The sequence below is a fragment of the Neocloeon triangulifer genome, unplaced genomic scaffold (assembly GCF_031216515.1).
Source record: "Neocloeon triangulifer isolate White Clay Creek 2 clone unplaced genomic scaffold, ASM3121651v1 ptg000012l, whole genome shotgun sequence".
NCBI lineage: Eukaryota > Metazoa > Arthropoda > Insecta > Ephemeroptera > Baetidae > Neocloeon > Neocloeon triangulifer.
The window spans coordinates 18,560,201-18,585,340 of NW_026775554.1; the positions used below are offsets into that span (position 1 = coordinate 18,560,201).

Sequence of the window (25,140 nt, forward strand, 5' to 3'; positions counted from 1 at the left end):
ACATGAAAATTGGATGGCTTCAATTTTTACAAAGAAAAAAAAACTTGTTAAAAACTCGGTCAACTGGATTCATTTCTTGCAGGGTGTAGCGCACTCGATTGAATTTGTAATCTTCAAAACTGGCATTTTTTTTATTTTTTTTATTCAATATTCTGTGTAGATTTTATTTCCATCGTGAAATGAGACAATTAAATGTGGTAAATTTTGTTCTAGTTTAATAAATAATCATCAACTACAATTATTTTTCTTTATTTAATGGTGCACATAAATCCTTTAAAAAAATAATAGTAATAAATTACAAATAATCCTCGCAATTGCATAATTCCACATACGATCGTTCCCACCAAAAAATTGAAGAATGACTAAAGGCTCAAATATATAAAAACTGCACTTACGTCACTCTTGCGCGCAGAGTTATTAAAATGATATTAATTAAGAACTTGTGTCTAATACAGGCGTGTCTATTAAAACACAATAGAGGACAAGAAAAAATACAAAAATACACTCGCCCACTGAAGGTGTAAAAGACATGTAGAGAGAATAAAGCGCAGATTGCTCGGCGCCTCAAAAGTTAATCTGTTCATGTACATTATATTGTTCATAAATTCCTATCACACATCTGCTGTCACACTTGAAAGAGAGAATTTCCATGCTTTTATTTAAATGAAAGCAAAATTTGTCTGGCAACTGGACCTCCCAAGTTTATTTATTTTACAATCAAGCGCAGCAACGAAGTCGAGGAGCAAAATAATGTGCGTCTAAATTATCAAGTTTTGATTAACCAACAGGGAATTTGTTTTTATGTTAATAACGCACTTGATTTTGCTTTTCATCGAGACATTGCGCGTTTTATATTCACTCTAAAAGTGCAGAGCTGCCAATTTTCTCCTTTTGAAAAATACTTTTGACAGTGCACTCTTTCCACTGTTTCCTTCCGATTAAACAAAAGTTTTCACTTTCCCCACACTGTCCATCTAAGAATTCAGATTACAGCCATAGTACAACACTATTTTAATTATTTTTAACATTATTCTGTCCATGATGCGAAAACAAGTACGGGTGGAATTTACGGAAATGAAGTGCAAAAACACTTTTTACGAGTTCAAAATACTATTAATGCAATAATGTACCAGGAGCGGCAGCAGGGGAAAGTAACAAGAAGCAGTTTAAAAACGAGAGCACTCTGTGTGGCAAAAGGCAAGACCGATCGGTTCTCAACAAGTGCTCCTTTATCACTGCCCCGAGTCATCACTTGACACTCGGGGTCGCTTTCCTCAGAGTAGGTTGCCAGCGCATAATTCATTCCAGCGAGCCTCAAAGAACGAGCGCATGCTGTGTCCAGCTTTGCCCACTGGCGAATCGTCTTCGTTGAACGTCTCACAGTTATTGAAGATCACTCGGACGTCGGCGCAGAATTCTTCTCGCCCCTTGTATCTGCAAAAAATTAAGACGAATAATGTGAGATCGATCTGCTGCTGTTGGATGATCACAAATATAAATTTGTGATGAATTGATGACGTTCAAAAACATTTTATGTTTTCAAAGGGGAAAATTTGATTTCTTTACTTCCGAAGGTAATGCAGAGGTATATAAGAATAGGAAGCAGGACTCCAAGCTTGGTTAAAAGCCTTGCTTCTAGATTAAGCAAACAATAAAGCTCATGTTAAAAAGCGTGTTAAGCATTATTGTTGCGTTATTATTTCTAAAAAAAAGAGATGACTGCTTGATAAATTTTCAGAAAATTTCCAGAACTTTAAACAACATTGTCCTTACAAAATAAAAATTATCCCTTTTAGAATTAAAAATGTTTAGTTTCAAACTTAATGAGCACAATTGTTTCAATTTTTGGACCTTTTAAATTGTACTGCTTGAGCTGTTTATTTTTTATTTATGCAGTCAGGAATGATATTCTTCGGTGTAAAACAAAACCATGCATTGACACAACATGATTAGAATAAGCCAAGTAAAACTCCAGCATTTTTTAAAAAATGTTATGGCAAGTCCTTAAAACTTCTTGCGACTATGCCAATGCCGTCCTTTACTTGATCATAATAAAAATAAGGACCTGGGATTACTACACATCGAGGAAACAAAAATTGGGAAATTAATATTAAATTAAAATTAGGGCCGGGGTTAGGGAATTTCAGCATTTCAAATCACCCTCCTCAGCTTGCAAAAATGGCACAAGACAAGAAAAAAAAATTAAAATTGAATTAAAAAGTAGCACAACTCCGAAATTAAAAGGAAAACTTGACGAGAAAAAAAATTGAGCAGATCTATTCGACTAATAGAAACAACATTGATAAGACGATGCCACACTCACACTCCTTCTGTGAGTCGTTTTCTAATTGTGCTGAGATCCATGGGTGATCGGATTATTTTACGGTACGTTGGGAACTGTTTTGTGTTCACCGGCAAGAGGAAGGGCCATGCCTCATCGTGCGCCTCCAGCTCGTCCAGCAAGTTCTTGCACGACGAAAGCTCGCGGGCTAATTTTTTGTTGCGATCCTTCTTAGCTGGAGTGGAGGCGGAATTGGCGGAGGCAGACGAGGGAGGGCTCAAGGAGGTGGCGGTAGTGGAGGTAGTGGTAGGAGTAACAGTGGAAGCGCCCTCAGAGTCGCCTCCGACTACCGAGGTGCCCTCGGACTCACTCATTTTAGGTCGGCGTCCACGCTTTTTCGGATTCTTTGAGTTGCAGTTGGGGCAGAACCATTTTCCTCGAGGCATCTGCAAAACATTAAATTGTTCTATTGCAGAACTCGGAGAGTAAAAAGTACTGAAAAATACTTTAGCAACAGGGGGTATTAGGCATTCCAAGTGGTAGGCCCTTGGACACGAGTCACACAGAGCAAAGGTTTTGCCGACGCCGCGCTTCCCGCATACAATGCAGTTCCTCTCTCCAGTCGCCTTGTTGCGGCATTCAAAACAGTACCTGTGAAAATTAAATTTTGGAATATATTCCGATATTGTACATAATGAAGTTTATGTACTTTTTATAATAAAATTTAAAAAAAAAAAAATTAAATACTCACCAGTCTCCATCCGGAACGTTTTCAATCTTCGGCTTGAAGCAGTACATGTGGTAGCCTTTATCACACCCATCACACAAAAGCAGTTTGTCTTCGTTGTCTCCAGAGCTACAGAACTGGCAGTTCTGTAACAATAAGTTCATCGGTGCAAAAGTACATAACTAACTTAATAACAATAAAAAAAATTATAACACCGATCCATTAATTTAGTGCATGACAAAAAAAAAGCAGTTAATAATTAAATAATGATCAGCCTTTCTTTTATGTTTAGAAAATAAAGCAGGCGTGCTTTAAAAATCAAAACAGAAAGAGAAGTATTAGTATTGCTTCATTTGAGTCAAAGTATAAAATAAAAAGTAAACCGCATCACCCAAATTAGTTAATTTATTGTTATTCTCCTTAAAAATTTCATCCCCCCAAAAGGTTAAAAATTAAATTAAACGAAACAAGTGCGAAATGCAACTAGTTACTGTAAAAATTAAAAGAACCAAAAGTGAAAATTCCATTTAACAACATTGACTTTGGTATCGCTTTCTGGACATGCGAATCTGGTGTTTTGCAGTGTGCTAGGTTAAAAGCAGCGATACCCACACTCAGAATAGCAGACGAGGCACTCACTGCTTTCATGATACTCTTGTCCCAGGCGATTGAAGCCTCCAGCATGTAGAAGGCCATAGCAAGCTGTGCAGCTGTCTTCGCTTTTACGATGGCATCCCTCCAGGTTATCAGACCCTTGGGAAGAGTGTCTGGTTCACCAGAGGGTGAAGAGGGACTGGGTGCTGATTTGCTATCAGGCGTTTGCATATTGGTCAGCGACAGCTCAGAACTAAGAGAAATTTGATTAATTTTTCCACTTTGAAATTTAGGCTCTAATTAATAAAAAGATGTGCACTTAAAATGACACTGTAAATTACCTAGTGCCCAGGGGTGGCTTCAGATAACGTCTCTCTATGGCGGCTTCGAGGTCAGCCAGCCGCTCCTTTGCGATCAAAACTGGATCTTGCCGCTCATCATCCTCATCCTCTGGAGGCAAGCATGATGCTCGGAAGGAGACGCTGCTGTCGGTGGACACCCTCGGAGGCACCTTCCAGCCTTTGATTTGCATGCTGGCATTAGCGACGCGGTCTTCAAGGGCTTCTACCTGTTCCAGCATGAGCATGTCAACCCTGAGCGCCACTTTTTCGCTCCAGGCATCTGGTTCGTCTTGGGCAGGAGCGCGCTTAGGCTGTGGTTCATCATCATTTGTGCTGAGATCAGTGGAAGCTGTGTCTCCAGGAGCGCATAGCTGAAGAATGGATTTTTTTTAAATATTCCGTTAAATCAAAATAAATGGCAATAAAAAGACCTCAAAAACTAATTTCGAAATAATAAAATTAATGAAAAATCATTTTAAATATTATGCAATAAATGGGAAAAAAACAACTCACTTTACTGCCAGATTCAGCAACATACTCCATGTATCTGCTTACAGTCCGCTTAAGCTCTCGCTCTCGGACTCCTCTGTGGTGGCAACAGCTAATGAGTGACTGCATCTGCTCAGATTCAGATATGCGCCACCAACCACGTCGTTTATCTGTGAAAAAATTGCTTGGTAAATTAAAATTCTTTACATTATTGATTTTAATTGCTCCAACCTAATGGAATTCGCCTTGGAACGGCTTCAACTGTTTTTTCAAGTCGACGGAGTTGCTCTATGTGCATTGCTGTTTCCTCAGAAGAGAATGGTGGTGGAGAGTCACATAGACTGGGTCTGCTCGATGGTGCTGGTGAGGCGGCTGGAAGGGGCGAGGCACATGCCTGCGGACGAGGGAACCACGGAATGCGGATTTCAACCCCACCCTTGTTCAGAGGAACCCCAGCACCTGCATTGCGGCAGGGAGGCTTTGTCAGGGTGTCCTCGTCGCAAGCCTCCTTTGGAATGATGCTGAACCACTGCTTGTCCTGCAAATGGTTGCTAGGAGACGCTGTGCCGCTGAAGGCAGAACTTGCACTGGTGTCTAGTTTCAGATTGAAACTGCCATTGAGATCTTTGGTTCCGTTATACAGGCCTGGAGAACCCCACCTCATCAAGTGATTCAATGGGTTGAATTTCTCCTCATTGTCAAGGTCGTCATCGTCGATCTCTTCCGGTTCCTCCTTCTTGGGTGTTGCTTCCAAAGAGGCAATCGAAACACTCATATCAGCCTCTTCCAACTTGTCAACAATTCGTTCCTCTTTCATTTCGATGTCTTTAGTCTCCTCTTTGACGCCATTGATGTGAATTGGCTCCTGCTTTTCAGACTCGTCTGTCACCTTGCCTTTTACTCCCTCAGCCTCTTCTTGCTCCTCAGCAGGCTTGTCAGAGCTTACTGGTTCTGGCTCTTCTTCCTCCTCCTCTTCAGCTTCTCCGATGGTGCTGAACATGTTTGGCTCGGCTGATTCACTGGCTTCAACATAAATACCACCAGCTCGAGGAAGTGACCAATAACGACGCCAGTATCGATCTTGCCCAAAGCAAATGGCTCGCAACTGCTGGGCCGCGCTGCTAAGATCTTGCATCCACTGCTCACTCTGCTTTGAAACCTTTTCCAGCTTCTTTTGCAGCTCCTCAGCAGTCATTTTCTTGTCCTCATCCTATAAAAAATAGAGTTTTGTTAAGTAAGATTAAACAATTATTTATAGAGTAATTAGATTTTGCTTATCAATGTAGCAAAACCACTCAAAATCTGAGAGTTAAAAGACTAATTACCTCTTCTGGAACTTCAACTTCAGCTGTCGTTCCCTCGCTTTCGTTGCCGCTTTCATCATCATCGTCGTCATCAATGTCCGTCTTCTTTTCCAAATCACTTTTATCCAAATCTTTGGACCCATCTTTGCTTTCACCCCCATCCATGCCTTCTTTTTCAGGTGTCATCAGAGAGTTTTCATGTTGTTTTGTAACTGCGGCAATCTGCTCCATCCGAGACTTACGACTGTGCAAAATTCTGAGCCTATGGAAAAAGAAAAGAATTAATGGAATTAATAAAATTTATTAAGAGCAAGTTACAATCACTCCATGGTAATTTTGCATGAGATCATTCGCATCTCAAGATGCAAAGAGACTTACTTTCTCATTCTGCCATCGATGGCCCATCTGTCCTTTCTGAGCTGGGCAACATTTTCTATGGACGAGTCAATCTGCCGACACACAGCCTTGTTTTGCAAGAGTTCATTGCAAATAAATGCAAGTATGGCTGCTTTGCGTGTGGGACTGAGTGCTAGGAATGGTGTTGTGCGCAGCCACTCGGACATAATACATGTCGGGTTTTCTTTCATCTTTTCCAAAAATGCCTGGTTGCGGTTTGGTTCCTTCTTTTCTCTTTCCCTTTCAAAAGTTACACCTTTACAAAAAGTACATTCATTAATGAATAATATTATTATAATAACAAAGAGTAAAGAACTTGATAAGATAAAAAAAAACTCACCATGGAGAGCTTTCACTTCTCCAGTTGCGTTTGCGTAGAGGTAGATTCGTAGAATTTCTGACAAGTTGGTATGGGTTATGTCTGCTTGTCTCAGAGACTGGCCCAAAAGAGTAGTGTGCCTGGCAGGATTTGGTATTCCTGGATCCTCTATTGCACAGACTAACAAGTGAGTCATCACAGAGAGCAGCTCTTCCTCAGCTTCTTCGTCGTTCAAAAGAGCCATTTGGAGACTGTTCAAACTGGGCAGGCTTTCCATGTCTAATAGATTCACCAATGTTATCAGAAGAAATTTAACATTTTTATAATATTTTACCAAAACCAAGGGTTTCCCCAAAATTGTGCAAGAACTCAAACACCATGAGTGTGTCTGCGAAAGCTTCTCCAGCCAGTTTCAGACCAGTGATGCGGCTTAAAGCAGGGAGATCCTTGTGTTCTGTAATTTTGAAAATTATTTTAGATTTTTTAATTAGTAAGTAAGGCTGTTGATGCTAACCTGGTGTAGCAAACAAGGTCATGTCTTCCACGGGCTTTCGTAGCTCTCGAAGGAGGTCAAGCTCTGCGCGCCTCTGTTCTTCCCTGCGCTCCCTGCTGGCTTGCTTCTCCGCCTTTTGCTCGAGGCGCCTCTTCTCCCGATCTTCATGTCGCCGCCTGGCCTCCAAGGACTTCATCAGCATCATGTGTTGGCGTCTCCGTTCTCGTTCCTGTCAGATTTGCGACACTTAATGCAAAGCACATTTTTGCCACTCGCAAGTCACAAAATTTATTTAAGACTGAATATTTATAATGGCAAATCAGCGTAACGTCTCCAGGTTAGAAGCACGATTATATTACACTAATAACTAAATTAAACTCATTTAATTCGGTTGTACCAAAACTATATAAGGCATCAGACTTTTTAATTTAGTGGTTGAATGCGGCCATACTTAGAACATACCATTTCGACAGAGTAGAGCATCTCCCTTTGCTTAGTGAGCTCCTGCATGTACAGTTGCACAGCATGTGGAAAGAAGGAAGAAACGTGTTCACATCAATTTGATACAAATTACGACTATTTTACAGAGACCTTTACTCATTGCGGTGACTGATCAACATAAAGTATGATTCAAAGAAACAAAATTCTACTAGCTTATCAGCTATGAAGCTTTCAAACTAATAAAACTAGAGAAGTGCAAACTGGAGGAGACAACAAATATACTGGTGCAAATCAATGTAGCACGTCTAAAAAGGGAAGCAAAAATGTAAAGGTTCATGAGCAAGCAGTTCGCAGGCACAAGGCAAAGGGGATGATTGTGATTGATTAACCAACCAAATGTCTGAGCCTGAGTGTTATATTTTTTTAGCTCCTTTTTTATGCTATGTTAGACACTGGACACCTCTCACGGTGAGAGCATACCAGCATAATTCTTAACTTTAAGGACACTTACTTGCTCCTTCAACAAAACAGCCTGCTGTCTCTTAAGCTCCCGTTCCTAAAACAAAAAAACCATGAGCAATGTCTAAGTGCAATGATTTTGCAGGTTAACCTATAACTATTCCCTTTTGTAAATTTAATTTTATTAAATTACATCGAGAGAAGATATTAATGACCAAGAAATTATTTTAGGCACCTAAAACAATTTATTTTTAATTGGAATATACAAATGATAAGAAATTATTGTAAATTAAATTGCACCAGTACTTGATTAATTTTTAATCATTTCAAAGTGTCCAGTCAAAAACATATTTACACAACTATTCGTTAGTCTGTTTTCTTTTTAACTGTTAGTGAATGATGATGAAAGAGGTTGCAGATAACCAAGAGCATTAAAGCAAGCGTGCCATACCTTTGCTTTGCGCTGCTGCTCTTCCTGTCTCTGGTCTTCCAGTTCTTGGTGACGTTTCCGTCGCGCCTTAACCCATAAGACAGAACATGCAATTTTAATGTTAACCAGCCATGCAAACTTTTGTTAAATGTTTTCGCAGGTCAAGCCAAAGAAAATGAAGGAAAAGTTTAGAAAATGTGGTTCTCTGAGAGTTTGGTGCTTGTGAAACACATGCTACCACCAGAATTAGTAAACATCCAGTGACATGAATATGAAAAGTTTTTTTTTTATTCTCGTCCTGATTTTACCTCAAGCATTTGCTGCGCCTTGTATTCCCGTTCTCTCTTCAGTGCCTCCTGTCTTTCGTATTTCTCGTGCTCCTTCATCATCCTAAACAAAAATTTGTGTCACCTGCTTTTTCTATTTTATTTCCAACACAAACCTCAACTGTTCTTTGATTTTTTGCGCTTCCTCCTTAGCAATGCGCTTGGCTTCCCTGGCAGCCATGTGGCTCTTTTCCTTTTCCATTTGTTGTGCCATTTTATGTTCTTGTGCAAGTCTTGCTAAATGCTGAGCCTCTATTTGCCGTCTAAAGTATTCGTCTTCCCTCATTCTCCTGCGAAATCAAAACTTGCATTACATAACAATTCTTGGAAGAATGGAAGCAAATCCTACCTATTTTGTTTCGGCTTGCTAGTGGATGCAGCTTTGAGCAGACGCAGCTGTTCAACCCGCATCACTACTTCCTCCTCAGTAAGTCTAACACAGTCTTCAGGCAACGTTGCGCCCGCCATCAAAGGCTGCAAGAAATCACCCAGTACCAGCTTTGAGCTGAAGTTGAAATTGTCTTTGTTTAAATCTGTGATGCCTTGTGCGTCAAGGAACTAAAAATTTCCATAGTCAGTAAACAAATTTAATATACCAAATAAAAAAAACCAACTTTAAGAATGTCGGTGCAGTTCTTGAACCGCTGGCCACAGGGTGACATGTACGACACCTCTCCCTTCACAGAACCTGACTTTCCTACACCACAAATCAAAGTCTCTCTCTTCCATCCACGCACAAGAGGAATCCGCAGATCCCTCTCCATAGACACACTGCTTCTATGCCGTTTGGCTGAGCCTAACGTTGGCAAGTAAAATGAATATAAAAATGGTTTAAATTAATCAATCCTTTAGCTAACCTGAGCCATCTTCCACATCAGTCCCTTCCCTCTTCCGACCCCTCCTGCTGTCCTCATCTGCACTATCAGAGTCACTGGCCAGCATTCCAGAAGCATCGTCACTCTCACTACTACTAACGTCTGGCACCGAGCTATCATCATCGCTCAGAGCACCTGACTTTTCTCTATCCGAGTGCTTCTGCATGGAGGGTGGTTTGAGGAGAGACACTTGGTGGCGGCTAAGAGAAGCCACTGTTGGCTTGATTCCCAGAGCTCGACTCTGTGCTAAAAGGGAGGCAACCGTGTTCTTCTTTGGTTTGGAAACTCCCCGACCAAGGTTACGTGGGCGATCCTTGATAATAAAAATTACAACCACGAATTGAGGAATTTATAAAAACTCATTTATGATTAAAATTACCTTAGTCTGGGAGTCAGAGTCTTCGTTGCCAGAGTTAGCCGAGCTATATGCAGAACTGCTGGGTCTGGGTCCGTCAATGCTGGCAAATAATTGTGCCAAGGACGGACTGGCAGAGGGTCCAGGAGGATTTTGCAGCACTCGTCGCGGTCGGGGGCCTGGTTTGCGACGCGCTAATTAATTCAGTTTGTAAAATTTTAATAGCCTTTGCTCGAGAACTAACTACAAGAGACTCTAAATCGCTTAGAAAGACGAATTTTCAAAGAAGAAGATGAAAAAAAAGTTAGTTTTAAGTTTTAAATAAGAGCAAGAAAACTTTAAAAGGCTTAAACTATAACAAATATAAAAAAAATTGACTACGAAATTTTGAGCATGCTTTCAAAATAATATAATTAAATCCAAGTTTGAGCTCACTTTGCCGGTCGGAGTTGGTAAAGGGCGCACTCTGTGCTGGTTTCATAGACAGGTTGAGGGGCGCGTCTTCATTGCCTTCGTTGCCACCCCCAAAGGAAGGGATGTTCAGGGTGGCCAGGTGCGACGCATAAGAGCCTGAGCCACCATTAGTGGCCGCAGGCGAGGAGGCGGGTAACTTGATGACCTCTACTTGGTCAAGTGGAGAGCTGGCCCGAGCCGCACTCTCCTTCTGTAATTTCGTCAAAAATTTAAATAGTATTGAGGTACTAATTGTTTAAAAACGGGTTCTTACAGATTGGCGTGCTGATTTTGAGCCGGAAGAGCGGCCTCCCCTGCGGTGGTGGTCGGACATCATGATGCCGGCCGCGGTGGGCCCAGCAGCCTGCGACGGGTGCATCATGTTGGTGGGGAGCACGCTGACGGACGGCGGGTCCAGCGAAATGGTCTTCTTTCTGCCTCTGTTGGTTGTGCCGGGGATTTTAGGACCCACGATGGACGAGGTGTATTTGATGATTTCAGTGTCGGGAGGCAGACGCACCCCACCCAGAATACTGGCCGGATCACTGCCCACCATAACCAATACAAATCAACAACATGCGAGTAAGATGTCCCACAAATAGGCAGGATAATTTAATATAAGAGAAGAAATTATACTAAATTTGATGCAAAAAGTTTTTCTGAGAGCTCGTTAAATAAGGGCATCAGAAAATTATATAATAAGACTTTTTAAATCTAATGTCTACACAAATAAACTGGCAATTATTTCATGATAAGAAAGCAGAAATTTTTCACGCCACTAGCATTAATTTTAAATTTAAAAACTTTAATTTATTTAATAATTTAAATATTACATTATGCTTATTGTGATTTAAAAAAAGCAAGTTCTCTTTGCTAGGTCTAAAACAATTTAGCAAATGAAATAAATAAAATAGATAGATGCAAACTAAACAAAAGCAGGCAAAATTAAATCTGATGTTGCCAGGCTGGTAAAGTTATTGTGAGAGCGATTAAAAAAAACTTTCAGCTAGTCTTCGATAATTGGAGGTCTGGAAAATTTCCATCCTTACTTCCAATGCTATGCTAGTTGAGATTTTTTTAATCCCTCCAAATGCAGACTACTATTACTCTAACTGCTCTATCTACTAAACACTGACTACCAACTTACCCTGCTCCTTCAGAGGGGGCAGGACTGAACAAAAGACAGAGCAAATTTAGAACCCTCCCAAGTTAAATTTTGCTTAGAATAATTTTGGGGTGACACTGAACTCATCAAAAATATCGTTTTATATAAGAAAACTACGAAGTCTAACAGACTAGTTTGCAACGGTGACTCTACCTGATGATGCTGGCCGAGGAGGCCGAAATTCCAGCCGGCAGCGAGCTGGAGGTGGTGACAGAAGGGCTGCTCTTTGCACTTGTCGTCGAGGTCGAGGTGCGGTGACTGGCGGAGGAGTTGGCGTGACTGTTGCTCCGCTTTGAGGAATGTTTGCTACTGGACTTGATCGGCGCCGAAGCAGCTGCTGATCGTTTCAAACCGACACAGATAAAATAATAAATTTGAAAAAAATTAACTGAATTTACTCACCAAGAGCTTGTTGAGCCTGAAGAAGATCAAAGCCGCCGGACATCATACCTTCGCCGGTCAGACCTCCGAAGGGCAGTCCGCCGGCTGAAACAGACAGTCGGGCCAGGTAGTCCTGAGCGGCCAGCTGGGACGCCATGTTCCACCACGCGGCGCTGGCTGGGTTGATTCCGAGGGAGGCTGCTTGGCTGGCAGCCGCGCTCAGGGTGCCCAAACCTCCGTAGGCTCCAGCTTGCGAGCTCGGCGGCATTCCGTAGGCCGAGTTTTGCGCTGATGAAGGTGGCCGACCTAGCATGCTGTAGGCGCCTGGCAGGTGCGCCAGGTGGTCGCCGAAACCTCCGGGCGGAGTAGCACCGAAAAGAGAATGGGCTGCAAAGCACAAATTGCATAAATTAGCCACATTTAAACCATAATTTGAAGCAAATTGCCGTTGAAAAGTGTCAATTAAAAGGTAAATATTGAATATTTTGAATAATTCTATTTTATAACATTGATTAACCTCTGTATAATCGCAGAAGGCAAAAAATTATTACAATAAAAAAAGTTGGCGTGTTCAAAGTTTGACAAATGAAAAAGGTACTGCCTAGAGTAAGACTGACGTATTCACATTAGAAAGCAATTAGCTAAAGTTGGCAAGTCGCGTCTCTGGTTTACGGGGTCAAGAGGATTGAATGAGCGCTTGTGTGACCTCGTGACCCCCACGGAAGCAAACTCCGACCAAACACACACACACTCCTCGCCATGGGGGAGTGGATTGTAAGCACGGGCCTGGTCTCCCCCGACTCCCCCGCAGCGATTATGAATGCGAGTGCGTGGTGTGTGCACTATAAGACGACATTACTACAAAATGCACATTATGCAACTAATAATAATTCTCCTGCACACCCTTAGTAACAAGTTTTCTTAATTGAAAAGCATTCACAGTGCTCTTATGTGCAAACAGAAAAAAAGTTAATTATATTAGTTAAAAATTGGATAAAAAGTGATAAAATTTATAAGTTTTGTTTAAAGATTGGAAGTTATTGGCACAATTGTATGGAATGACTTTTGAATTTTTGCTCAGTTCCGCCTCTCCTGATCCTAAAGTAAGGATCTAACTCAATATCCGCAGTTTTGCTGAGCAAGCGGGATCAAGAGAGAGAAGAAACCCAAATGCGCCCCTGAAGATTTCTTTTATCCTCCCTTCAATTTTATTCGAGGCGAATCAATCAATTGCAGTTACATTCTCGAAACAACATAAAACGGATTTACTGTGAAAACCGCCTTGATGCATTAATTGGACTTGTACGTTGGCAGACAAAGGTTTGCGAATTTGCAGCGTTTAATGGCTTTGGCGAAATAAATGCGCGTCTCAGTCGAATGATACACGAACGGCAATAGTGATTATTTATAATCGGTGGCGGGTGGGCGGGTGAAATGAGGGGTGCCGGTGGTGGAGAGCACCACACAACGAGAGTGCCGCCGCGTGTTGAAAATCAATACAACATCCACTCGCTAAAAGTCCCCCACCTCGCACCACCCGTGAAATGGATTTTGTATTTCTTAGAACAACACACTATACACACTAAAACTGGTTGCCTGTGCCGGCGGTGCTGCGCCCCTTCGTATGCCTCCCGCTCGTCTCCATTTTTTGTGTATACACCCTATCTGTGCCCGGTTCGTTCTCCGCCCGGCCTGGAGAAAGAACTCTCCCGGCGTTGCACCCGCCGCCGCCGCCGCCACCCTCGCAGACGCCGGGCTGATGCAGATTAATCATATTGCCACACTCACGCAATGTAGCGTCCCCTCTTCTGCGCGTTTTAAAATATTGCTCGCCAACGGAGAACGAGCAGGAGATTTGCCAACAATTCGGAAAAGGGGTGCGCGCTTGATAATTAAAACTTCCGTCCAATTCTAAAGCCGCGTCTTTTCCTTTTCACCGCGCGTAGGTGTTGGACGTATGCCTTCGTTAACGACGTTATTTCGAAACCACGCGTGCTTTTGTGTCAACAGAGCCAGCGAGCGCCACGGCAGAATCGTTTTCTTGTACGATCCCTATCTGCATATTGATCGCGACTTGACTGGAGTGCTTTTCGCGAGATTGTGTTTTGCATGTGTTCTCTATCGGTTGAAATTGAATTGAATTTAATAATTATATAGGCGTGACGAATGAATTAATCTGCGACGTTTTTGCAAGTTCAGCAAAGTTTGTAAAGCATGGTATTTAAAAAAAAGCCTGAAAAAATAAACAAAAGCCGTGCTTAAGCAAACTGATATATTCTGAGAGCAAACTTTCTTGAAGTATGCAAATTTCATTGCAACGGAGTTGAAAAGAATAAAGTTTTATTTTAAAAGGACTTATAATGTTTTTTTAACCTCAATAGTGTAACTTTTATCAACAGGAATTGAGATGTATCGAATACTTATTCGAATAAATTTAATATTTTAATAGTTTGTCGGGTGGATATAACGCAACAGTTGATCTTTTTGTAAATAATTTTTTATGTAACTTGTAATATATCGATAAGATACGACGCAAATAATTATCAAACCATTAAAATAAATATTGACTAAGAGGTTATGAAAAGCACTCACCAAATAGGCTGTCAAGAAGATTAGGGGATGCCCCTGGGGGCATGTGAGACATGGATAAATGGTGGTCCTTTGAGGACCCACCTCTGGACTCTTTGCCCCCGTCCTTGTCCATCTCGCCGATCTCTGAAACAAAATAACAGCATTAAATTTAAAATTATCCAACACGCTGCTTTTTGTACGAAGTGTTAAAATCAATTATTGTTAATTAATCATCGGTAATATAAATTACAATTTACGAGCGTTGAAGTTGCGCCATAACTTGCATGTCTTCGGAACAAGTTCCTGAAACATGGGCAGCTCGAACAAAGGGAGAAAGAGGAGACGTTTCGCAACTCTCGCGAGCCACCACAGGCAGGCACGCACGGGTGTGCCGCCGCACGTTGATTATCTCTCGCTAATTGTTGAGGGGGCTTTTGCTGTTTCCCTTGTACCCCGTTTAGCACTTAATCAAATGCGGTTTCAAGCAATTTCGTCTTAATTAGCAAATCATGAAACAATTTTTAGAAAGCGTTAAAATTTTTGCAATTTTTAAACAGTCTCTTATTGATAATTTTGATAATAAACGTTTTATATTTTAAGATATTCAAGAAATAAGCTTCATGCAAAATTGCAGAAACTTGAGAAAATAATCAAAGGTGAAGTTGTTTTAAATATTCATAGGCCGACACCGATTCTGTCTCTCTATCTGCGCGTGTAATCGGCGACAATCAATAAAGCGCGCGGCAGATAGAGTTCGGCGTGGGATAATTGAGCGCAGGGTGTTGTGCCTTTGAGAAGAAGAAGCAGGAAGGGGTTGCCGGCATGCGATATTATGGACGCTTTTTAGTTTTTTAAGAGGAGCTTCCACAGTTGTACGGCAGAGGAGTTGACGCGGACAGGCGAATGGCGGCGGCGGAAAAGGCTTTGCCGCGGCGAGCGAGTGAACTGCGGAGCGAAAGAGGCAGCAAAACTCTAGGTGCGCTGTGTACTGCGACAATTAATCATCGGGAGAAGAGAACAGCGGGCCGCCGCGGTGGGGGGAGGGCTCGCAATCAATACGTAGAAAGCAGCGACTAACCCAGCCAACAACACTGCCAACTGGCGTCCTCCTCGACAAAATAAGAGAGGCCCTCTGATATCGTCCTGCGCTGCTGTGCAATCGTATAATTATGGAAAGATTACGGCGCGTCGCCAAAAAATTCACGCACCCAATCGAGCCTTCAATCCCCTTGGCTCTTCAAAACTTTCTTTCTGTCTTTCATTCATCCCAAAGTAATTCTTAAACCCGGTCTTAGCGGGAGCTGCAGTTGAACAAACACCAGGTCTAATTGATTTTCGCGGACCCTTTGAAGTGGAGCTCACAATACGTACAATAAGAACAAGTGCGACTGTTTAAACCGTTAAATTTCGCAATGTCACTTTAAAATGACATTGAGTACAATAATTGTCATAAAACAATGAGGAACGGAAATTTTATGAATTCAAATCGATCCGAATTTTTTGCTTATATGATAAGGAGGAAATTTCGAAGGCGGAAAAGAGCGCCGTGGAAATAGCTTTCAATGGCTTCTACTGGCCGTGGTTGACCGCACAGAATATTTAGTTCAAAAGGAAAAGAGTACATTTTAAGTCACTTATCACTTTGGACGCACGGGCGAGATTTCTTCAAGCACAGTACGGACCGGTAGTAGATAAATCGCAGGCTCAAATAAGCAAACCACAATCTACAATTTTTAAACTTTATGGAACTGATTGTGAGATTTGGTCGTCATAAAATAAAGAGCACCAAGCTCTGTTTTCCAGTTCGATTTGAAGTTATTCTTATTCATCCTCAATATGATTGTGTCAATTTAAAACTATTAAAATAATTCCGAATCCAAAATATCCAAATACTTTGAGTGTCAACTGAAAAAATATTATCAATTGGAGAATCCGGGAGAACCATTTAAAATTGTACAAAGCCTTTTCCTTTCATAAAAAGATTTGATTATAACAAGAGCAGAACAAGAGGAAAAATAACAAAATTTCAGATATTATAAAAATGTGTTAGCATTAGCACACCTAATGGTAGTAATTCGATCAAATTTTCAAACCTGAAAAATGATAAGATATATTTAAAAAGTTAAACAAAAACTTTGTCTGTATTAATCTTATAATACAATTTTTAATTATTTCAAACTGGTGCGCCCTATATTTTGAACATCCGGAATTGCAACAAGGCAAGAATTGAAAATTAAACCAAAAATATGGAATAAATGACAAAAATCTCATTTTTTAATTTTAATACTTACTAATAAATCACGCCAAGGTCCTCATATTATTTCCGTGCGTCACGGGCAAATCTGCAAACATAATAAAAAATGCAGACGTTAGCAAAACAGCAATGACGTTAATTTGTGTACAGATCTGACTATGAAATTAATTAAGACAAAAGCATCCGCGATAAAGTAACGAGCCCTCGTGCACGGTACTACTTATTGTTAGTCATGTGTGTGCTCATTTAGTTAGATAGCAACAGTTGTCATGCAGCTCGCAGCAGATTCGCGACTAAGCTCCCCAAAATCTCGATAATTAAACGCCCCTCCACGCTAAACGAACCATTCTTCCTGCGACGAAAACGTTAATTTCAAATTCGGGAATCAGTCAGATTGCGATCGAGCCCACTTTCAGCAGCTTAATTATCTGGCCGTTGATATCGTCAAAAGGGCCTGGCAAATGGTTCTTTGATCGCCGCGTGAGTTGTCCGTTTATTTTACTTGTAAATGTTTATCAAAACAACCAAATTAGTCAATACCACAAAACAGGTTTTATCATAATCTTGAATACTAAGCACTATAAAGTTGTTATTTCATTGAGCAGTGCTTAGTAATAATTGAATATAAATAAATTTTTTACATTCAAACATTAAACGATTAAAAAATCCATAGATGAAACCGAACTTTTAAATATATTAGCATAAATTAATAAGTTTATAATCATTACATTAAAATTTTGTGGTAATGTTTTGATAAGTTATTTTTGTATGCATAACTTTAAAAAGAGGCATAATTGAAGAAGCAAATTACTAAAAGAATAAAAAAATAATTTACATTGATAATTAGTAAGTAATTGGCAATAAAACATCTAAAATAATGACAATTTTAAATTTATTTTGTAAATAAAATAAAATTAAACTTCAATAATTTCATCCCCTTTTGTAATGTTATATCAAATATTACAAAAATAAAAAAATTGTAGGATAATATAAATAATTAATAAATAAATTAATTTAAAAATTCAAAATATGGTCGATGGAAGTTAAGGGACGCATCCCCTATCAGAGTTACTACATTTTGCAGATACAAAAAATGTGTGGAACTAGAAATTAATAGTTCATTAATAAAATAGATGAAAGGAAAATAAAAATTATAAATTAGCAAGAAATACTTCACAGTTCACTCAACACATAATTATACCGTATTTAAGTTTTATTAGCGTAGGTGTTGGGAAAAAATGTTATCAAGCCAAGTGATTAATTAATTTGTTTAATTGCCGTCAAAGCTACCTTGTTTGCATTAATCTGGCCGTTTTAGCCCTGCAGCAGTGCAAAAGTGAAGCTGTCGAGGCGAAAGGTGCGTGCCAATTGCGAGTGGCTGCGAATCATAAAATTATGGCCTTGGTATTGCGGAGCAGCAGCATCGCCGCCTTTGTGATTAAAAAAATGTGGCCGCAGCAGTCGCTTCTCGAGACGGTTTTCGAACAGTTGCTGCTGGGCTGGCTGGCACCGGCAGACGTGTGCGAGAGTGACGCGACGGCTCGCGATGCTTATGCGTACCTTTATATACGAAAATCTGCCTCGCTTCCTTTGGCGGGCGCCGAATCATATGCAGCTGTGGGAATAATTTCGAGCCGCCTGATCCCCCCTGCCTACGCTCACTCGGCCTACTGCATTATGACGAGGAAAGGAAAAAAAGAGACGCTCTCTCGCTGTGTTGCATCCCAAAAAATCATACAATCACACGGCGTGTGAGTGAAGGAGGAAAACGGTACATACATAACGCGCGGCGGTGGCAGCGGACGATGCGTGTAGCAACAATAACCAGGGCAAACCTCTTGCTCACTCAACCTTGGTGTCTAAAATTCGACTCGAGTGGAGAGAGAAGAATGTAAAATTTTACACCCAGATTCATTGCTGCAGCGAAATAGCTCAAGAAAATGTATAGAGATTAGATAATGTTGATTACTGAACATTTGAGAATGTAAAAAATAAGTATTTTGCTCCTATTTTTTTTAAAACTTCTCAAGATTCCGACTCATTTGCAGACCAATGTTCAATTTAAGGATGAACGTTATTATTCAAATGAGGAGACATCTGCAAGACCATGAATAATTGGTTTTCAATTCCAAGGCCCTCTAATATGAAATTCTAATTTTATTTTGTTGAAATAATGCCATTTTTAATTTAATTTGGTGTAGCTATAGGAACTTGTAATTTGTTTCAAATGAAATAATTTAATATCAATTTAATTGGAGCAGAACTGTAATAATATATAAGCAGTACTTTTATTTTATTACACAAATTTTTTCAGCCACTATATAAGGAATGTTCTTGCTGTACCTGTTGAGAGCCGGACCTGATTCTAAATACCTCCAATTAAACAATTAATTAATCACGACTACAATTTTTTTATCCAAATGTTAATTTCTATCTTACTGTTTTGAGATTGAAAAATACTCGTTTTTAAAGTATGATACATGTAAAATTTTTCAGCGAAAATTAATTTGTGACAAGTAACAAATCAAATTATGAAATCAAAAAGAAGAAAAAAGAATTTCACCCAAAATAACTCAATATATCAAGTGACTTGTTCTTATCATATTCAAATTCAGGAGTTGTTTGATTGTTACGGATTGTTGGACTCTTGAAGCAAAACAGCTTCTATAATTGGGTATTTTGTGGAGCAAAATATGAAGACTGGGAATAGAGGCTACCAGAATATTCTATAAGATCGATCGATTCTTTTACGCAAATACTCCCAAATTTAAATTATAAGGGCCAATTCAATAAAAATAATGTCAATGATTTCAAAAAAGATTGCGAGTTTTTCTATTCATCTCATAAAATTCATTGGGATTTTATAGGTCAAGCATTATATAATTCAATTATTTTATATTATGAACTGCACTTTTTAGCAAGAAAATTAAATCAACCCCTTAAAAAAAATTTGGACAAGACAATTGTGATTAATATAAATCTAGACTATTCTTTTAATTCCTCAGATTGGATCAATCCATCTACATTCTCTTGACAAAAGATTGGATCAGCTTCAGCTTGTTTCTGCTTCGTCTATTACGATTGCACAGTTTGGAATGTCATTCATGTCGGTCGGGTGCGTGTATAATTGCGAGTGCAGGGCTTGCAATTTGGCGATTGCGCATGGGTCTAATCTTGGCGGATTATGATATTGATGATACGCTGCTGGCTGGCGAGCGGCATCAAATCGAGTTTCAGACATCGCAGCGGCGGCGGCTCGGCAAGAGGAGAAGAGGAAAGAGAATAAAAAAGGAATATCGTCATGGCAACTCTCTTCTCTCTCTCTCGCGAGCGCGCGCTGTGCGTCCTTTCAAATAATACAGAAAAAACATATATTTCTCTCTCTCTCTCTCTCTCTCTGGCGAGCAGCTCGCCCGCCTGCTCTCCACGTCAGCTGCCCCTCCGCCTCCCCCGGCTTCACCTCAAAGTAGTGCTGTTCCATCATCTCGCCAAAAAAGCGCCTATTACTGTGTAGACAACGGCGGCGGCACCACTCGCAGCCCGACCGACCGACACAGAGATGCGGCACAAAAATTTCTATAAATATGAGCGTGGCCGTGCGAGTAATGGCTCTAATGGCGCATCTCGTCTCTCCGCTGCCCGCTGCTCGCGCGCACCATAAATTGATTGCGGAAAATTCATTTGCGTCTTCGTTCGGCGTGCGCACATGGAGTGCACCCAAATTACACCTCGCCACCCTCGCGTTCGACGGAAAAAATGGGAACTATTGCAAACTGATTATCCACCCTGCGCTGCTGCCGAGCCCAGATCACCAATTGATTTTGAATAATTCGCTCCGGAAAAAATAAAACATACGTCGGTCCGTGCCTTTGTTGTTTCCCACCAGCCCACTCGGCGTCCATTCATTCTCGCAAACTCCTCCACATTAGTCTCCCTTCATGCATCTCCTCATTATCAGATTTTTGCTTTGTTTGAATTTCATTATTTTTCCTCCTTTGAAACATCAAATTTATTTATAGGCATTTTCCCTCTTGTAAAGAATTGATTGAAAACAACCAAATAATATTGTTATTGTTTTAATCTGCTGGAAGTTACAATTGTTGTGTGCCCAGAGAAGTTTTCAGAGGGCTGGTGCAATATTTTTAGTGCTCGGATCAAATAAATATAGACCCGGAAAGGTACCAGGAAATTGCTATTTGCAATTTCCCTATATTATTTTTGGGGAATTCCAGAATTCTTTTTTATGAAAAAAGTAACACGAAAAATTAATCACTATTTTTTATGTAAAAGTTATTCAGGACTCAAACTGCCCTTTAACATTAATTGTATGCACATTATACTTTTGTACTTAAAAATAATGAGCATTTTTTTTTTATTTATTTCCTTTCATTCAAAAACAATAATTTGAACCTAACTAGCAAAATGGGAAAAGCTTACAAAGGTCTAGGCTTGCTACCAAATTTTCATAAAACAGCCTAATGATCTTTAACATTTTTTTCTCAAAAAATAAATTGGTTAAAATTTCTTGCTTCAACAAAAAAGAATATTTTGCTTACTACGTAAAAATCAGTCAGTAAGTTAATTTAAAAGTTAAGAATAAAGAATAATTAAGTTGATTTAGGCAATAAACCCAACTCTCCTGACAGCTGCTTTTAGCTCATAAAACTTGCAGCTTTTCAAGCAGACCGGTAATGCAATTCTTCCTCTTCGCTAATTTTGTTAAAAAAAAAAAAAAAAAAAAAAAAAAAAAATTGAATTGCAAATAAAAATCCCTTTCAGCTGTTGTAAGAACACCACCTTTTTGCAGTAATGAATACAATTATAATAAGTTTTGCCCTTTCCAGCATTCAACTTGATTAGTTTGACCATTTAATGAGAATTCAATAACTCAAACATCAGCCGTCACAATTTAATAGCGACTATATCTAAAAGCACCCCTGAGAGCAGCAGCCCGTCTCTCTGCGGCGGCCTATTTATTATTACAACTCGTTTTTCCCAAACTAACAATATAATAAAGTGGCGAGTGAATTCAAAAGGAAGGCCTTAAGATAATTAAATTTGCATGAGTGCGGTCGGTGGAAGGAGGAAAGGAATGAGATACGTCGTCGTTTTTATGAAGAGCCGGCTGAAAAACGCAGGGGAGTGTGAGTCAGTCGAAGGGGCGAACAATACAACATTGATCCCTCAGCGTTATGTATTTAGTATCCACCAGCACAGCAGCAGCAGCCAGCCCAGCAGTTGCACACACACACGCTCTTTGCAACCATTTTAGTTAGCGCGCGGCTACCTCCCGCCCGCCCTCTAATAAATGATAATTTTCTGCCGAAATTATTATTGCGCGCGCCGGCTCGCTCGCTCGCTCTCTCACCCGATCGCCCGCACGGTTTTCCCCTGGCCTGTGCTGCGCCGCCATGTCTCCGCGCGTCGCTTGACTAACAAAGAAAACCAATGTGCAAATAATATTACGAATATTACAATCGTGGTGTTGCAGAAGTGGCTGCAACCGCGATCAATGTTCCGCCGGACACACAGGATGCACTTTCGTCCTTGATTGCTGTGCCATTGCAAAATTTGCATGGTTGCGAATTTAGAAATAAAATCTAGTTCGATTCCTTATATATGCTAAATATAATTGTCGTTTCAACCACTCTGTTTCACCTTTAAATATTGTGGCTTATATTATGGCAATTGCAGCTGGGGCTCAAGGAGAGAATCAAGTTGGAATCGATTTAATTTTTAATCCTGAAATTTCTCAATCAAAGGGGCCACTCAAAACCTATCGAAATTGGACTGATAAGTAAGTAATCATTAAAAAAAATTTGTCAGACCTAATTATCATCTTCACCTATACTTCGCCTGTATTTCCGATCGACTAATCTCCCCCCTCATGATATGAACTCTCTGATGAAAATTTTTTAATTTCTGCTACTGCTCTTGCTTCAAAGGGTTGCCAGCTTTATTATTTATAAATTAATTTTGGTTTTCACCCCATCCCCAAATACGTTATTTAATCAATTATAAATTTCTTATTCGTTTAATTTTGGTAAATGATTTAATTAAAAAATTAGGGCTTGATTAATTAATGCAAACACTTTGTCAGAGTATTTGCTATGTGCACGTTTGAAGCGCTAGAAGTGTGTGAGATTGTGCTGGAGGGTGATGCGCCGTCTTGAGTGTTAGGACACGGATGGCGTCGTAAAATTGCACGTTTTTATGTAGAGAGGTTGTAGGCGAACACCTCAGGGTGCATTTTATGGTCTTGCAAATATTTTCCTCAAATATTAATTATCGGCGGTGACAAATGTGCAAAAAATGCATTCAGCTGCAAATTCCTTGTGGTTCAACATCAAGATCACCCTTCCTATTGGTATAAAGAGAATTATAAATAAATTAAATCAAGTTCTACTGCGTTTTGATGATTTTGCTTGAATTCATTAAATTTAAAAAAGAAAAAATATCCTTTATCAATTATAAGATAAATGCATTAGGCGTTAAGTTGATTTACTTTTTTTAACGGTGTACCTAATTTGTATAAGTGTGTCACCAGGTTATCTAAAAAGGAGCATAATTAGTTTGATAACAGGCAGCATTAACAATTTAGTGTTTATAAATGCAAAAGGAACGATAAACTTAAAATTTAATTTTTATTAAGACTGCAAATTCTAAAATAACCTTTCAATTGAGAAACATGGTTTGAATTATTGATTTTATTAAATTATTGTTAGAAAATCATTCTTTAAATTTTGAATTGACCAATTATATAATATGCAATCAATTAACTAGCGAGACAAAATTAAACCAAATTGTAATAAATCAATTGAATTTAACGATTTCACAGCTGTGAACCAACAACGGCAAGGTCAAGAAAAATTTTAGTCCAGTCTATAACGAACATTAAATTTTAAATACAATTATTTCGAAGAAATAAATAACGATTTAATTGTTTACATGAACAAATTGCATATTTGGGCAAAAATAATAAATCTCTGATTTGACCTGGCAGATTATTTACTCATTAGTTTTCATTATCAGTCTAAGACCGTTCTGACCAAAAACCCAAATTCCGCACTCAATGACGCAAAATGCAATGAACATTGTTTTATTACTCATCCAATTGATTTCGCAACGGCGATTGTCTTTCGCCTCCATCGCAGCGAACCGTGCGTCTGCAATTGTACCTCAACGCGGAAAAACAATATGCCGGGCTAATATTTGAACGCCCTTGAATTGCGGCGTTTCTCAGTCGAAAACAAAGTTACCAAGTTTAAGTCCAAGACTCGAAATAGGGCAAAACTCGCAAATCAGCCGAGACCTGAATCGCACAAGTCGATTACTTTCAATTTAAACACCCCTTGTTTACAAACAAGGCGATTAAAACCCAATCGTTTAAAATCCCGCCGTAAAAAAACATAATCGCGAAAACAAACGCGCAGTTCGAGACGAAACAAATTTAATAATATCATAATAATAATGAAATTCGGTAGCGGAGAGAGCAGCTTAGCATACGCATAGCTTAGCGAGTTACCCACGGGCGGCAGTCACGGAAGAAGGAAAAACGATAGGTCCGTCCGAGGAGAGCATACAAAAATCGAGAGCATCGGTTGCTCACCTTTGAGATCTGCGATCGGCGCCGTCCGGCTCTTCCGGCTCACTCACACACACTGACACACTCCACTCGGACACTCGTACGAGTCGTGGGCACGCGATTCGGGCCCCGGACGCGGGCTGGACAGCTGAAAATTCGATCACTTTGGCACTAAATCAACACCGCGCACAGTTCTTCTCCGGTCCTGCCTGCACTCGTTACTAATGAACGTTGTGAGAGTGAACGAATGGCGTTCCCTGTTACCTCTCCTTCGCCCGCCCGGCGCTCTCTCGCAGCTACAGCAGCAGAGTTGGCAACTTGGCGAGTAGAGAGAGAGGGGCAGGCAAGTCGCTCTTTCTGTGTGTGTCGTGCGTGCACTCTGCAAGATGTCCGTCCGCTCGCCAAGCAGTGGCCGTGCGATTTGGCGCGACACGCGACTCACCCATCTATGCGATACACACCACGCGCACGGGGTTGCTGCCGGTGCCACCCCGCCGGCGTGCACCTCCGCAATAATAATGATAATGCACGCCGATCCACCACCTGTCCCTTTAAATTATGCACGACCATCCGATATGCATAACAGCGACTTGGTCGATTTGTTAAAAAAAACTTAAACATACATTTATAAGCTGGACAAAGTCAATCCATTCTTTTTAAAATAAACATAAATATGAGCTGCCTCAGTTTATTTTTTCTCTTTTAATTATTTTCATTGATAAAAAAAACTACACTAATGAGTCTTTAAAAAGGTTTTTTTTTAAACTGATTATCAATGGATGAAAAATATTTAATTATAAATGGAATAAATATTAAAAAGTTACCCCTACAGTTCTATTGCGATAGATCATTTTTATAAATTGTTTTGTTCAAACCAAACATCATAATATCCCAAATATCG

The 25,140-nt window shown here is 40.0% G+C and overlaps 1 protein-coding gene across 4 annotated transcripts; it reads right to left on the reverse strand.

The window, feature by feature from the left end:
- Window positions 1-193: 193 nt before the first annotated feature.
- LOC132196519 (bromodomain adjacent to zinc finger domain protein 2B-like) lies at window positions 194-24,516 on the reverse strand. Of its 4 annotated transcripts, none has more exons than XM_059619238.1 (30): window positions 24,264-24,516; window positions 16,692-16,742; window positions 14,422-14,544; window positions 11,851-12,216; window positions 11,602-11,785; window positions 11,431-11,454; window positions 10,558-10,828; window positions 10,266-10,494; window positions 9,855-10,024; window positions 9,458-9,788; window positions 9,215-9,396; window positions 8,950-9,158; window positions 8,717-8,890; window positions 8,583-8,664; window positions 8,296-8,361; window positions 7,896-7,941; window positions 7,407-7,468; window positions 6,966-7,173; window positions 6,786-6,905; window positions 6,473-6,730; window positions 6,115-6,388; window positions 5,758-5,998; window positions 4,664-5,642; window positions 4,457-4,602; window positions 3,944-4,314; window positions 3,648-3,855; window positions 3,033-3,154; window positions 2,788-2,932; window positions 2,324-2,727; window positions 194-1,434 (listed from the first exon to the last, which is right to left on the reverse strand). In XM_059619238.1, the coding sequence occupies exons 3-30, from the start codon at window positions 14,531-14,533 to the stop codon at window positions 1,275-1,277; spliced, it is 6,144 nt and encodes a 2,047-aa protein (XP_059475221.1). In that variant the 5' UTR covers window positions 14,534-14,544; window positions 16,692-16,742; window positions 24,264-24,516; the 3' UTR covers window positions 194-1,274. The 4 variants fall into 4 exon arrangements, with proteins under 4 accessions (XP_059475221.1, XP_059475218.1, XP_059475219.1 ...); XM_059619235.1 differs by having other exon boundaries at window positions 3,621-3,855; XM_059619236.1 differs by lacking the exon at window positions 7,407-7,468 and having other exon boundaries at window positions 3,621-3,855; window positions 7,897-7,941.
- Window positions 24,517-25,140: the final 624 nt, after the last annotated feature.